We start from the raw sequence: 16,750 nt of genomic DNA, 5'->3' as shown, positions 1-16,750 counted from the left end.
TGATCTAGGCAACTTTAAATCCTCACAAAACAACAACAACCAGCGCCATCTATCATCATCGACGTGAATTACACACTTTTTCTTAAAATATAACCACAAATTTACTTTCTTTTAACTTTAGTCAACAATAACCTATTATTTCAACATTCCAATGTGATATTTACATAATTAATCAATTTATTTAATTTTTTTATTTTTCTACAAATGCTAGCCAGTTACTTACCTGCAGCAAACATAAATAACTTCAATATAAACAAATCAACGTGTTAAATTCCCAGCGTCTCGCCAGCATTGACACCGAATGAAATAAATAGATTTATTTTCCTCTGCGGTCTGGACTAGATTAAGTTACTGCTGCATTAAATTCGAAAGACGAACAATATTTAAGAATTTGGCTAATAAACAGGTCAGTAACTTTATCACATTGAGATAAACATTTATTTTTGCAGACTAACTAATTGATCTAAATAAAAATTTGTTTTTTTGCGTCACGTTACATTAACCATATTAAAATACTGCAGAAAAAAGTGAATTACACTGTCGGAATTATTATTTCAGACGTGTGCGATTGTAATAATTGACGAGGCCGAAAATAGGCCAAGAAAAACAATCGACACGTGTTTGTGTTGATTGTAACGAATGCGCGTATTTATTTGTTCGGTATTATTAGATTTATCTTATCTTAAAGTCTTTTTTCTTGAAAATTTCGATTAATTTAAGTTGTTTGCTAATCTCACGTAATTGCAACGCATTTATTTAAATAATTTGTTTAATGTAATGATCATTTCAATCACCTTGACGAGCTTGATAGTTTTGTTCTTGTTTGATGTGCGAACGTTTGATGCGCGCCCAAACCGGCGGAAATTCGTCTTCATTGTTGCGCCGCGTGTGGAAAGCGCCGAAAGCTCACGCGCGTGAGTTTTCCATTCGTCGCCTGCGCGGTGAAAGCTTCAGTCGACGTGCAGCTTTCCATCGTTTTCCACCTCCGGCCAAGCATCCGAACTCACGCGCGAAATAAATTCAGTGTTCAAGTGATAATTAAATCATGTAATAAAAAAGTAACTTCGCAAAAACTTAAAAATACATCAATCATGGACGAAGAAATTTTTTTTAATAATAACACATTGAAGATAAACATGAATGCAAGTGATAATTATGAAATTCATTGGGATTTTTTAAATTACTCGGAGTATAACGATAGTTTTTGTGAACCACCAAAGTCATTGTTTCAATCATATATCTTAGTGTGGATTTACTTCTTGTACGCGTTAATGTTTATTGTTTCGGTAATTGGTAACGGTGTCGTGTGTTACATTGTTATCGCAACTCCTCGGATGCGTACGGTGACTAATTATTTCATCGCAAATTTGGCCATTGGAGAGATGCTTATAACATTAATGTGCGTGCCGTTTACATCAATTTCGATCATTCAACAATACTGGCCGTTCTATAACATATTGTGTCCGGTTTCGTCGATGGCACAAGCTGTCTCGGTGTTTGTGAGTGCTTACACGTTGGTTGCAATTAGTATCGATAGATACGTGGCAATTATGTGGCCATTACAACCGAGATTGTCCAAGAAAACAACTGCGTTTGTCATCTTCGCTGTGTGGTTATGCGCTATCATCACTGCGTTACCTCTGATAATTGTAACACAAGCTGAGCAACCAGCTAGACACTATGAAATATGTGATATGTAAGTTGCCTAAGCAAATTTATTTTTTAACCTATTTTATAACTTTGTAATGTAAATATTTCCTGCGGGTAATTGAAACATTATTCGGCTTTCAACAAATCTCGTTTCTGTTCAATGTTTGCACATAATTTACTTATGAAGTGCATCGCGAGCCTTCGCACATTGGGAAAAGTGCGAAAAGTGACGCCCGTTCGAGTGTAAAAATAACAAGATCCTCGTCACGCCGAACAGAGAAACAGAAACAGTCGCATTTGTTTATATTACAAACTTCAATACCTCCAGACGTAATGATCCATGTTATTTTCGTTGAAAATGCATGTGCAAGGTGTAAATCTAAGCGTTTTATGTTTAGATTCGTTTACATTCCGAGAGACAATGAAAATCGCGCGTGCGCACGCGTAAAATATCAATTCATAAAAAAATATGCGTGTTTTTTTGCACTCTATAGAATATTTATTCAAAGTTATTCATGGATATCAATGCAAATACACCAACCCCCAATTGAATTTGTATCTGCAACTGAAGTGCAATTTAAATAAAGAAATTTTATTTGATATTCAAGGTATATGTGCAAAGAAGATTGGACCGAGTTTGGACAGGACTACGCGAATGTTTATACGAAAACTCTGCTCATCCTTCAATACGTCCTGCCAGTGTCGGTGCTTATCTTTACCTACACAAGTATTGGGATTGTCATCTGGTGTCATCGAATCCCGGGTGAGGCTGAAGATGGTCGCGATCTGCGCATTGCAAGATCCAAACGAAAGGTAATTTATATTCCAAATGTCAACTATCATCAGTTTTACTTCACCAAACAAACAAACATATTCTTTTTATAGATCATTCAAAAAATGTAGAAAATAAAAAATAAGGGTTGTTAGTGAGTTGAAGGGTAATTTATGTTATGTCAGGTAATGTCTTTCAATCTCTCTAGAGATTGATATCAATCACGATCAGCAAAATGCTAAAATCGAATGGTTTTTGGAGATCCAAAAATCAGTTTGTGAAATACACGCTCAAAGTCATTAATTCCTCGCCCAGTTGGGGGATGTTGTGACAACGCATTCCTAGGAGGTCGGATCGACTTACTTTCTGTCGTTGGCAGGCGGGCACGTTCACGAAACAGCCAATTTCGCCAAATTTCAAGGATTAATATATCGGCATCAAAGTTCCAAAAACAACTCTATATTAGCCTCTATACATACTGTGAACCAAATTCAATAGGCTCATTTATCAAATCAGATATTTGTTTAGTCTTGCTTTTCTGAGCATCCAAAAAACTGCCATAAATAAATAATAAATAATATGTGTGCGCCGTGTGTGACTCTAGTGAGCATTTGTGGTTAGCGTATTTAAGTTCTCGTACCTGAAGTTGAAGTAGAGATGGCAACGTTGATTGCGAGTGCGTTTACGAAGTAAATACATATTAAACTTGGAGAGACAAATGAGTAATTCAACCGGGTTTCTCGTTGTAACGTAAGAGTTTGAAACGTCAGTGGTGTTACGAGTATGCCTGTGGAAGTTTTCGTCCTACAATTTCAATTTCAGTTGAGTGATAGCAGATCTAAATCTAAATGTAAAATAAATGTAAAAATGTTTGTGGAGTGCAACAAATATCCATATGTGGAGCTTTATTTCAGTAGGAAATAATGAGAAGCATTTGTGCTCAAGTTTCAGAATTTGAATCTTATTACACAGTAAAACCATGAGTGGGTAAAGTTTGACTACAAATTACTATTTTAAGCTTGCACTGGTATGTTTGCGTAATCTATCATGTAAAATTTCTTCACTTACTCATTTTTTTACTAATAAATCTAACTAGATTGTATAATATTTACAATAACTTTTTTTGGAATTTACGAGGAGAATAATAAGAGGTAAAATAAACATTTATTTTATTACAGTATATTGAGTATCAGGTGGTAAAATTGGAGTTTTTGTCACGAGATTGATTAAGGGCGACCGTAACAAACGTTTAATCAATCGAGTGTTTAACAACGTTTAGCCACATGCTGTTTACGCTATTATTTCTCCTTTTACTCAATTTCCACGTTGAGCTCCATTCCGTGACTATAGTCCTTGATTTATGTATTTTAGTCAAGTCTTGGTCGTCCGTGTTTAAAGTACCACTTTTTGTGTTCTATAACCGTGGGAAAACTGGCGCTTTGATGGTGGAAGTCGGAACAGAATTATATTAATATGTTCTTCTCGTCTCGTACAAAATTGTTTTTATGATTACATTCTAAATATAAAAAAATAAAAAGAAATGACTTGATACATAAATAAATATGTTTGGAATTAAATTTATGCAAGAAGTTTGTACTCGAAGAGCGAGTACTTGACTTTAATCTTCAACAATGCATAATTATGTTGACGAGCTTTTTATTACTTTACGAGTAGTATGTACCTATTACCGACTTGTTTTGGGTAGAACGTAGTTTGAAAGTTAGCGAAAAAACTCTTTTAGCATTATGTTAATGAACTCTTTTAAAATACTTTCTTTAAGGTTTATGAAGAAAGGATAACTTGTGATATTTACCATTTTGAATAATGTATATTGCAACTACTTACTGTTTCGCGGTAATTTTGTAGTTTAAGAAACTTTATATCTTGTAAGCATTAAACCATAACACTTTCTTGAAGCTCCATTAGAAAGTAAATATTAATTCGCTTCAAAAAAAATTTGAAAACATGCTGTGAAAAACTCGTATACTAAGGACATTAAATCTATAGCAAAACTAATGTGCCGAAACCAGGGATCGAACCAGGGACCTTTAGATCTTCAGTCTAACGCTCTCCCAACTGAGCTATTTCGGCTTACTAACAATTATTTTGATATTGATTTTGCACAAATAAGAAATTTATTTATATCTAGTTCCACTTTTAAAGAGCCAGTTTTTCCACGGTTTTGAAACACAAAAAGTGGTACTTTAATCACGGACGAGCACGAATCACGGTCGTGACTAAAGTACTTTATTCCCTCTTAATCCAATTGTTAAATCTCCGCAGATGGATCAATCTTATTTCGCACTAAAAACGTCTGGATCATACTCGTATATACAATGGGGACCGTTATATGCAGCTACGCCAAGGGTCATAGAATTTTATATATCGTTTATGTAAATGAAATTAACGTTCTTATCGATTCCATCAACCCTTAAGTGGTTCCTTGGATATTTGCATAAAACATGAACCACAAATGTATGAACATGTTACTCGACATAGTTGTAGGTATATGAAGATGTAATCATAAAGATTAATTATTCCTATACAATGTCTTGCGCAACGCTGAAGTCGTTGGAGTAGTGTAATGTGTAATCGTAGCGGTGGTCTTAATCTAAGTAAATAATACAGATCAGTTTGTGTTTGTCTTCCTTCCACGCTCAGAGTCGCACTTTCCTATTCTGTCAGGTCTGGGGCCTTATTTTCGGGTATAGTTGTATAGTTGAGGCGCTAAACCGTAGAATGTAGGTACACATAACATGCTCGTGTTGATGTAGTTGATGTACTACATACTCGACTTCAATTAGAACAACAATGTTAAATGACATTTGCGTACAGGTGTTCTGCAATTCAAAGCAGTTTGTTGGAGATTTGCATGTTTAACCTTGGTGTTGAACTTATTTTGCATAACGTTGCATGATATTGCATAATAATCCAAAATTTATTATTTTGAATAATGCTAAACTGAATGGCACATATTTCAACAAACAAAAATCTTAGTTTTACGATTAATGAAAGCTAATTAGCTTTGAGTCTATTAAAGTCCCTTAGGAAATTTATCTCTAGGATTTCAGGATTTACTTTGTTAGATGTAGGAAGTAATTTAAGGGAATTTGTTGCAAGAATTTCACGAATGATAGAATAGAGTTTTACTTGATGCAGCTGCGTCGATTTTATTCTTAAGAAAGAGAAATAGTTACATTCATAAACGATATTAATAACAATATTTCTCTACTTTCATCTTTACAGCGCCAGTTTCTCCACGATTTTTTAATACAACAAGTAGCACTTTATTCACGGACGGCCAAGATCGTGACTAAAGTACTTTAACCACAAACTTTAAAACAAATTTCAAAGATTTAAAATACAAGAGTTCAAATACAAAAACTAAACGTGAAAATAAATTAAAAGTAGAAAAAATAGCATTAGCATAAACTCTTAACCAATCTCGTGGCAAAAACCCCCGTTTAGTCACTTGATATTTAATATACAATTATTAAATTGGCGCACGTCACCAATATTAAGCTTCATGACGTTTGAACATAAAATAAGCGCGGATTACTGATTAAATTTAAAAATAAAAATCCGTTCCACTGAGGAAAAATGATCAATCAGCAATGTCACATTTGATATTTAATAAAAGGAAAATTTGTTGAAAAAATTCTGGTAAAAGTTAGTGCTGTCAAAGTTTTCAAACAAATTTTCCAGTTTGTTGGAAGTAATAAAGTTTACCAAGAGACCCACGCTGGAAAATATAGCCCCAGCAGCTGTAACGGTAGTTTGTACCAAACACAACAAAGAAAAATAAAACATAGAATATTGAAGACCTGACACATTCAGAGTGCATTGCAAAAGTTTCCGGTTCAGTGTGATACTTTGCCGTAGGATATAAATTTCAATAAGCGCAACTGCAAGATTGCAACCATTCAAAAAGAGTTTGAAACGCGCAGTGTTGAGACTTTATCAATAATGGAAAAGTGTTACTTTATTTAACAAGTAATAAGTATTATAACATTTCTGATATTTTGATATTTTCCAATATACTCGTAGTCACAAATCAAATAGTTTGCAATAAATGTGTTTTTTATGCAAGCATATTTCAAGAAATATTCCACTTTTGGAATGGAAGCCATAATAGTTTACATTTATTATACGCCTACATATTTTCCTACAGCATGTTTTATTCTTTGATACATTACACTAAAAATATCATTCTTTTTAATTATTTATTATATGGTTGCATAAAAGTAAGATTAGGTATCATCTATTGTTACGTATAAAAAATTGAAACAATGTCTTTGATATTCAGTATGTGGTAATGTTTATTTATATCCAAAAAGGCGACATTTCGGTGAAATATGAGCGAACGATGAGAAAAGAAATCCGCGTATAGGTCTGAGAATAAGTCTAGATATAGAAAGTTGAGCGGATGGAATAAGAAAGGGATTGTGGTAAATCCACAAGAAATAGCAATTTATCCCTGTGATCACAGATAACATGCTTCAATACATTTTCTGTTCACTGACATTTTAGTTTCGGGGAATAAACTATATCCGTTACAATGATTTTTTATTTTACACGATATTTTAGTAAGTTATTTTAAATTTTTGATGATTTTTCAATGAAAAAAAAAGAGAAAATTTGTGTGAATGTAGGAAAAAGCAAAATGCGGCTTTTATTTTTATTCTCCTGAACACCAATCGGCACATATTACTTAACAGTTACGTCGTTTTTATTATCAAAGGATCAAATAAATGGATTAATTTATTATTACAATACTTTGAATACATATGAAGCCTGTGGACACGCTTTCTTTTATTCTAACAATCCAAATACTCGTAATACTCCATTGATTATAATTAAACCTACCTACTATCCTATAGAAGTGTAATTATTTTCGATTATCAAATCACTGGTTCGACGAATCGATCAAAATTACAAGGGAACCCGGTAATTCGCCTCATTTACTCCTCAATTCCCTCACGTTTTGTGCCCACGTGGCATTAACATCACAGGCCTTACATCACGCGTGAAATTAATGACATATCTCATCCTGATTGCACAATATTTTCCCAAAATTTCAGCAGAAGCTTAAACCCACTCGCAACATAACATTAATCACAGATGACGTCGCGTCAAATAAATATCTCGAATGGAAGTATCAAAAAAACAAAAACGGAAAAAATAATGTGTTTTAAACTCATTTTTTAATGTAATTTAAAAACGCATTGATCATCACACCCTTACCAGTTTAAAACACTGTTTGCGATGTGGCAACGCCACTGATTAATTGTGAATATAAATTGGGATAATAAATTCATGTTTGTTCCCTTTTTCACTTGCACCAAGATTAATTTCTAGCGAATGTAGATTTATTATCAAGGCTCACATGCAGGAAAGTTTATAATTGGTTGATAACGTCATTTGTTAATGTCTAGGATTTGATTTTGTGCAGTATGCATCAGCTTCAGCATCAGCAATCAGCTTAATTAATCGTTATCATACCTGATATGCAGCGGTATCGGAAATTTTCATTTGCTTCATTCGATAGAGAAATTCCTTTTGATAATAGGAAACTGCAAATTGCATGAACAAGCTTCCGTTCTAATTAGTCATTGACAAGTCTTTTGAGAGAATATTATTGATACTATAGCATTGCTATATTGCTTTATAACTAGTTGACGCTTCCAATTAGTATGTTTCTGATTGCTAATTATGCTCTTCCGAGTATAACAATAACTAATAATTAAAACATTTGATATAAGAATTTATATTATCAACATCACATATTATCATCAAATGACTGTTTATTGCGAATTTCCTGGAAAGTGACGAAATAGCGCACACTTGTGGTGGACTTTTCACTCGTACCTACCCAGAATTACTCCAAACTTTTCATATAAGTACATAAAAGTAAGTCTTAATACGTGCGGCGTGTCCTGACAGGATCTTCCGTACCGGATGTACGCTGAACAACTTTACGCCCGTTTGTATAACAGCATTCTTAATGTTCCCAGAGGGAAATTACCGGCGGCAAGTTTAAAGCATCGTGATCATCATCAGATTTACATCCAGCTTAAGTATACAACTTTAAAAGTTCCGAGTTTGAAGGTTATGATGTTTTAAGTTAATTTTTTGGTTAAAATTTAGTAAATTACTGCTGATGGCAGGTAGTTTAAGTAAACCTAATGGTTTAAGAAATAGTTTTAATGAAGTTATAACCGAATGCACTCTGAATTCACCGCAAACGTACATTTTCTGCATTAAAACAGAATATAAAGTATACAAAATTCTCTTGCTGACACCGTTTCACCTTTTATATACTTGACAAATAAATCTAGCTTAGCGTAATCCATGGAAAAAATTTGTGACAGATATCCTGACATTTGTTCTAACTCATAAGCTTTATAATATTTATGTGGTATAGTTTAAACAATATACAAAGTGTAACATTTTATTTTGTGGAAAAATTCCAGACTTGGTAACTTAATAATTTTACTTTATTTCATTGTTGAATTGAGTCAGAACAACTTTTCACACTCCTTGGAGAGTTGCATCGCTATAAATCGTACAAACCCCTTGAATTCTACACTGAATTTCGGCACATGTTTGTTACGACTGAAACAAAGTGGAAAGTACTGGTAGGGATGAGAGGAAAAAAAATCTTAAAAAACAGACGCATTGCGCCAATAAAGCTTTCGGTGAGCTTTTACTACAGTTACATTTGTAACAAATGGCAGCAAATGTTCGAAAACGTTTAGATACTTGTTAAAATTACATTGTTTGAATTTAATCTGTAAAATAAGCTTTTAAACTTTATTGAAGTAAATAAACATAATAATAAAAACCGCAAAATTAGAGAGGCGTAAAGTAATATTAAAATTAACATGACGTAAATACCAATTTACAAAAAAAAGGTCCAGGTGAGAGAAATAAACAAAAACCATATACACATTTTTAGGGATTAAAGCAAATTCAAACAGCATATAAAATTACATAACCACATTTAAATTAAACAAAAATTTGTTATTTTCTAATCAACTTGATTTTCTGTTTGAAGAGTAAATCAACTTGGCCAATTTCTTTCTATGAGTACAATTCATTGAATTGTCAGTTTTATGTTTTGTACACTGTTTTCCCAAGCGAATGCGAGGAATGGTAGGTAATCTAATTTTTTATCGTAAGAAAACACAGGACATGATGAGAAACGCTAGAAATATTATTTCGCCCTAGGCTGTGACCTTTTCGATTATTTCATAAGCCACTATGTAACTTTTCATTCCTATTCGTGGGTTCTGGCATCAGAAGGATGTAAAATTATCAAATTTCTTAAAATGTATTTTATTACCTAATCCTTATCCTTACTAATATTATAAATGCGTATGTCCTGAAGTTTATCGTGCTTTCACGCAAAAACTACTTAACAGATCATCATGAAAATTTGTACACATATTCTTAGTGGTCCCCGATAGGTTATAGGCTACTTTTTATTTAATAAAAATAATTATTTTTTAAAATAAAATAAAGAAATTGTTTATTCACTAATACCACTGCATCTGGTTATTTGACTACTTTAACGCCATCTAGCATTCCAGCAATGAAGCTCACACCTAAGTACTATAGTACCATCACACTGTATTACCGACAGCTACGTCAACATCAAATCCGTACACATATTCTTAGTGGTCCCCGATGATCCCCGAATGGTTATAGGCTACTTTTTTATTTAATAAAAAAAAAATATTTTTTAAATAAAATAAAGAAATTGTTTAGCCAATAATACCTCTGCATCTGGCTAATTGACTACTTTAACGCCATCTAGCATTCCATCTAAAATTTAAAACTTTATTGCATGTAGTAATTTTTTCACATAGATAATCCTAGCCAAGCAGTGAAATATACATTCTTTCTATCAATCCGTTTCAACTATGTATAATGATTTCTAATATTTATTTGATGGATTCAACGCGAGGGAAGCCGCGGTTTAAAGCTAGTATTTTATAAAAATAAAAGTATGAATGATGTAAAATTGTAGTTCAAGGTGCAGGGAGGATAAAATTAATAATATTTGATCACAGCAAACATATTTTCATAGTGTTGACAGGATTAATCAATATGAAAATGATGGAAACAGTGCTTTTGCGATAAGCTTCAATCCGATTCAATGATTTACTTTGTTTGTCATCCAAACGTAACATAAACCAATTATTATCATCACAAATGATTAGATATCGCTAATATCTAGAATATGAATCGATATTATCTATCCTTTGAAACAATGCGTACGCTTTTTTATCACGCGTCAAATTAAAAGAGAGGATTGTACCCACGTAAAATCAGAGCAGCAGAAGCGTTGCGTGAAATTAATTATAAGCCACGCTGGAATACAGAGGAGCTGCGAGAGGAAAAAATGATTCGATTACGAGGCGCCAGATGCCATGGATTTTAATTACTACAGCTACGAACGCAGTGTTTTAATTAGATACATTGTTTATGTTGTACAGTCAACGAATATGTTTGTATGTACATTGTGGGGGTACACAACATAGATGGAAGGCTTAGCAGAGTATTCTATAAAATTTACTGAATTAATATTCTTGTGAACGCGCGGTGAAATTCTATAAGACGACGGGTTGTCAGATTAGGATGTTAGACATGGAAGCATTGAAATGTTTAAAAACTATATTTAATTAAACATAGAAATTGAAATATATATTAAATTATAGTGTCAGGAGCAAATGTCAATATTTTAATAATTCATATAACAAAATATTAAAGTATATTAAGAATCAATCAATTTTCACTTTATTTCTACGTTGAGTTTTTATAATATTAGAATTTTTGTATTTTAAATCTTTGAAAATTTTACCCCGTGACTAAAAACCGTGACTAAAGTAATTTAGTCCGTGCATAAAGTACCACTTTATGTGTCTCAAAAGCGTGGAAATACTGACTTTTCAAAGGTGGAAGTAGAAAAATTGTATTAATTGTAATTTTTAAACTCTGACAGAAAAAAAAAATTAATTTCACGTCATGCACTAATTGCATATAAAGATAGACAAACAATGGATAAAATTATTCAACCTGCAATAATACTATTATCGTGCTATGCATTTCCGAGTAATAAGAAATTTCCGCTTCGTGCATAAACAGATCTGCCGTCACAACCATCACTAGCACTCGAGAATGATAGAAATATTTATTGGAGCGCTCATAAATACATATTCTAGTGCGATCAAAATGCGTTTTCAGCATAAGTTAATGCAAAACTTGCATTGAATTATCCGCCAAATTGAATATGTCACTCACGAAGAGGCAGATGCAATCATAGCAATATTATCATGGAAAGTTATGAAATAGAAAAGGTTTATAAAAATTGGTTTATTTGAAAATAAACTCATGCATTCATAGGAAATCAATATGCATTATTTTTTTAGAAATGAAAATATTTAAGTGAAAATGTGTGTCTTTCAATTAAATAATTGAAAAAATGTAAAAGCATTTGATCTTTTTTTCGAAATACATTAATAATGCAGTATTCATCAGCTTTCAACTTTTTAAAAGCTGCACTTTTCAATTTTCTGATTAAAGCCCCACGATTTCAATGAAAATGAAAATTTCTGTTCACTCAAAACGTTGTACGTTTTACTTGAGCTTCCTTTCATAATATTAAAGCAAAAAAATGTTTGTTCATTTGTTTCATGCGAAATAACCCGAAGCTAAATTATTCAAATGTATACCAACCCAGCCAAGCGGATGTAGGTGTAAAATGTTATCATTTGCTCTTGTAAAACAGAAAAGTAATAAAAACAAAGTGACAAATTACAATGGACAAAACCACAGTTTTGTATCAGTTGAAATAAAGCACATGCAAATATTTTTTGAATTGTTTGCATACGGTTTGTCGCGCCATATTTTATTATTACGTCTGCAGGCTTCAAAAGATTCAAATATATTACCTACTTTTTTTATTACAATGAGAATTTGCTATTATTTTGATTTCTCATAAATTTGAGTTTTTCGAAATACACGCCGCTGAAATAAGCAATTCCCAAAGCCATGAGCATATTACATATTACGTCCGGAGACAGGAAACGCGCTATAATCATCAAATTTGCCTGCTATTATAATAAAAACTCCACAATCCGGCGGAAAAAAGTTTGCCAGTGTACCTCGAGGATGTAATAAACGCGATATTAACTCCACACAAACTTTTCGCGTAATTTTCCATTGTGAATCCATCAAATATCAGCGTAAAAAAAACAGACTTGCAAAAACACGACGCAAAATTTTTTAAACTAAATAATAACTTGTCTAGAAACTTGTGCTGAAGAAGAAGAAGAGGTATAATAACCTTTGAACGTGAAAAGATGTCGAAGAGAAGCTGATTTATCAGATGCATACTTGAACTTTAATGCTGGAAAATCCCTGGAGCCGCTTACCTTCACGACAGAAAAGTGAGAAAAGGTCTCAGGTGGAAGTTTTAAACTCGTTTATATGTATTTATATTTATCTCAAACTAAACGGGCGAAAAATGTAGAAAATATAAACTCGTGCAATATTATATTCAAAAGCTCAAGGGGAATTTGTCAATAAATATAAATATATACTTTGTTCGTTGACAGTTTAACGTGTAAATTTTAAATTAAACTTTTGCAATAACGTGTTATTTATCAAACATCAATTAAATGTGATTGCATGCAATGAAATGTTTAATTACAAGCTCTGTTATATGATTGTGTCGTTATACAAATAGGGGAGAGTAGCCATATTTGGACCATTTTTATATTTTTTGATTTATAGAGCCACATATAAACTGTCAATAAAAATTAAGTAGTGGAAAAGTAACTCACAAGGCTTACCAACAAAATGATATTTTTGGTTTAAGTAAAAAGTATATTTATACCCCTCAAATTTCAATTTAAAAAAATTGTGTTTTTGGTCCAAATTAAGAAACCGGTTTCCTAAATTGGACCGCGCGGTTTCCTAAATTGGACCATGCTTTTTTAACGGCAATTGACACAAAAGTAAATTTTAGTTTTAGCAGTAACACAAGCACATTTTGTATAAACCAAAGTGCGGCATTTCATACAGTGGATCATTTCGAAGATTTGTGCTCGTCCACAAGCTTTTCTAGGAGGTCGAAAAAATGATATACGTTTTCCCTGTAAAACTCCGGTGTCTGTCTTCGGTCCAACTTGGGCAACTTGAAGAATTTATATATAATGATCAACAACAATCTTAATATAATATAACCTCTCAAAATTAATACTATAAATTATAGATAAATAAAGAAGCTTTCTGATGATAAAATAATAATCGGTAAAACTAACGTTTAAACGGCTTGACAGCTCTTGCACTTAGGTCGTTATAATAGATTTGATAATCAATGATACACGAAGTTGTTGTCACGACGAAAGCACGCGGCAAGTTTTAACCCAAATAGTTGCATTAATTGTTTATAAATACGAGTAAAACAAGGGGCCAGTCAATTTTTGCATAAACTTCAACAGTCCGCGGATATCGTGGTGGTCCAACTTAGGCGCTGGTCCAAATTATGCTACCTTCCCCTAATCGGTATTTGTTTTATCCGGGATCATATATATTTTTTGTATTAAGCAAATAATGTGTTGCCTATTCGGATTACAGCTGTCATTTTAAATAGTGAATTGGTTTTATTTTTGTTTTCAATAAAATGTTGATTAATATCGCTTGTACTTTAGTGATTTCTGATTAAATGATACTCCAGGTTTCTGCGTGAAATCAATCTGGGGTTCGGTTACAAGATAATCCATCAAGCTTTCACGCTTGGCAAGTTTCCCAAGCCTTAACCTTATGTCTTTGCCGATAAATCAATCCAGCGCGAATCTCTTAGAATCTTTCAATCTTGCAAGTTTGCTTTGATCCACATTGCCAATATATCTATTTATAAATTAATTAATATAAAAACATAAATGAAATTCTCTTCTTGTTTGCTGTAGGATTGAAAACTTTCTGCATAAAGAAAGTGAAAGAAAATTTTAATTAAAATCTGAATATTTTAAGCTGAAATTTACACAGTAGTTCGTCCTGTGAAAAGGCAAGACAAACTTTTAATCGTGTTTACATTAATTAGTTTTTATATTGTTGTCTTTCTGTTTCCCTCCAGATGATAAAAATGATGGTTGCTGTCGTGTTGGTCTACACAATATGCTGGCTCCCTTTGAACATTTATTTGGTGAGTTGTACAGAAAATCTTTGAACGCTTAATGTGCGTCCTGCTGGCTCGTTATCCCCGAAATGAAATTGGCTTTTTGGCTATGCGCTCATTCATTATGCGTCGGTTTTCCCTGTTTCCTGTCCTTGCCGACCCAAAACGGCCCAAAGAGTCGTTACATTTCTTGTCCGCAACGCACCGACTAAACTACACTATTGGTCCTTTGAGTTTCCTTTTCATTTTCATTTCGGGCATTTCGCCTGCCACATCAAACAATTGATTATTGGCTTGATTTAAATTTATAATTATGTGCGTAATTACACGTTTAACATATTTAGCAAGAAAATATATGGGTTTCATTATGTTTGTTTAGGTTATGCGCGAAATGGGCGTAGATATAGTCCATGAGGAAATCGTTTGGTTGGCAAGTCATTTATTGGCAATGTCGCATCCATGCTACAACCCTGTCATTTATTGCTATATGAATAATCGGTTTCGACAAGGTTTCATGCAGATTTTTGGCATTGTACTGCCATGTTGCCGGTCGGCATGCTCCAGAGCCGCCATGATGAATAACAATGGCCGCTCACGCATGAGCATTCCACTCACAAGTAAGTCGATGTAAGTGATCCCCTGATTATCAACCTAAAATAGTTGTTGTGATATTAATTTCTATTTAAAACACATTTTAAAATTTAAAAAATTAAAAATTTTAAAATTTATTTTAAAACGTGTTTTTAAATACTTTTCAATAGTTATTATTTTTCGATTGTAAATGTTTTGTGATAGGCATAGGAGGGACGGACAGCACAATTCTTCATCGAAACAACACCTGTACAACATACATAAGCACGAGGCGGAGGACTGGCAATAGCCTCGTTGGCGGCGCCGGCACCAACGGCACGCCAAATCTTCGACTGCACCACCGCCCGACGAGGATTCAGTTTAGCGAAACTGTCAACGTGAATAATCCCAACGGACACACACCGGCGGCTGTCGGTGGTGAAGAAACATCGCAATCTAATAATTATTCAACTGGCATGCCACCAGTCAGGTCACTTTCTGTAATGAGCAGACAGTCAGCGAACAATTCCGAAAATGAGTCTCAACATTTGATTACGCGAAAATCATCGCATAAGAAGGAGAAAAATGATAAAAAGGCCAAAAACAGTTACAACTTTAACGATCTTAGCGAGACGGAGTTTCATAATTGCCAAAAAGTGAATCTCTTAAACTAGACGACAATTTCTTTATCACAAGATTAGCGTATTCGTACTCGTAGATTATCCTAGGTGGATAGTTTGAGTTTGAATGCGGTAGACAGGGAAACTTTGAACACGACCGAAGCGTTGCCAACACGTACGTGCGCAAACAAACGCCACGACGATAACGACCCTTTATCATCCCCCCAACTGGCCGTTTCGCATGTATACCAAGCTATAAACTTAAGTAAGAATTTCCATCTAGTATCATCTAGTCTTCTAGTCCATTACGCATGTTTTCGTTCGCCTCAATGTATGTTAATAAGCTCATCAGGTGCGCACAAATTTAGGAGATTGAAAAGGACGAAAGGGTATATATTCTGCGTAGGGATAAGTGTGATATTGCGTGATAAGCAGGACAAAAACTAACGCGAAACAAAAACACATTGTATTAGATCATCCTAGTATTATCACAAAAAACAATATGGATATAAAAATATCATTAGATTCATTTTTTGAGCAAACAATCAACCCGTATTTACAGAAGTACGTAGAATTAGTTGCACGTACATTTATTGTATGCTAAATGTTTACCAATATACATATTCATACTTAAAATTTAAACATTTTCTATACTTTTGCCAAAACTACAACTACCATATCATTAACTAGATATTATTGTCGTTGACAGTATTTATTCCATCGAAAAATGTTCATATTTGAAGATTTTAGTTGAAATAGCCAAGATTGTAAAATTAGTTCCGCAATACAACGCATACTTTGACATAACTGCTACAACTATCTGATTATAGGTGGCGCTACAAAAAATATAATTTTTCTTGAATAAAAATTCATAATATTTTGTGAAATGTCAAATATCATAGCATACAATCGTTTATATGATGTAAAAATATTTAATTAATAAAATACTAA

The 16,750-nt window shown here is 33.2% G+C and overlaps 1 protein-coding gene and 1 non-coding gene across 4 annotated transcripts; one reads left to right on the top strand and one right to left on the bottom strand.

The window, feature by feature from the left end:
• The first annotated feature begins 179 nt into the window (after positions 1–179).
• Positions 180–16,694, top strand: LOC135790589 (RYamide receptor). 3 transcript variants are annotated; one of them, XM_065300860.1, is made up of 5 exons: positions 180–406; positions 2,259–2,463; positions 14,568–14,636; positions 14,989–15,226; positions 15,405–16,694. In XM_065300860.1, the coding sequence occupies exons 2-5, from the start codon at positions 2,263–2,265 to the stop codon at positions 15,851–15,853; spliced, it is 957 nt and encodes a 318-aa protein (XP_065156932.1). In that variant the 5' UTR covers positions 180–406; positions 2,259–2,262; the 3' UTR covers positions 15,854–16,694. The 3 variants fall into 3 exon arrangements, with proteins under 3 accessions (XP_065156932.1, XP_065156930.1, XP_065156931.1); XM_065300858.1 differs by lacking the exon at positions 180–406 and adding an exon at positions 457–1,696; XM_065300859.1 differs by lacking the exon at positions 180–406 and adding an exon at positions 457–1,696 and having other exon boundaries at positions 14,989–15,236; positions 15,405–15,626.
• On the bottom strand, positions 4,441–4,513 carry TRNAF-GAA (transfer RNA phenylalanine (anticodon GAA)). The gene has a single exon. It is a non-coding gene; the product is annotated as a tRNA-Phe (tRNA).
• Positions 16,695–16,750: the final 56 nt, after the last annotated feature.

The sequence above is a fragment of the Atheta coriaria genome, unplaced genomic scaffold (genome assembly GCF_025399875.1).
Source record: "Atheta coriaria isolate IRGN ID8LTWV9N9 unplaced genomic scaffold, Caltech_Dcor_3.1 hic_scaffold_4_pilon, whole genome shotgun sequence".
In the NCBI taxonomy this organism is placed as follows: domain Eukaryota; kingdom Metazoa; phylum Arthropoda; class Insecta; order Coleoptera; family Staphylinidae; genus Dalotia; species Dalotia coriaria.
The sequence above is the reverse complement of the archived record's forward strand: the minus strand, read 5'-3'. Positions and strand labels throughout refer to the sequence as shown.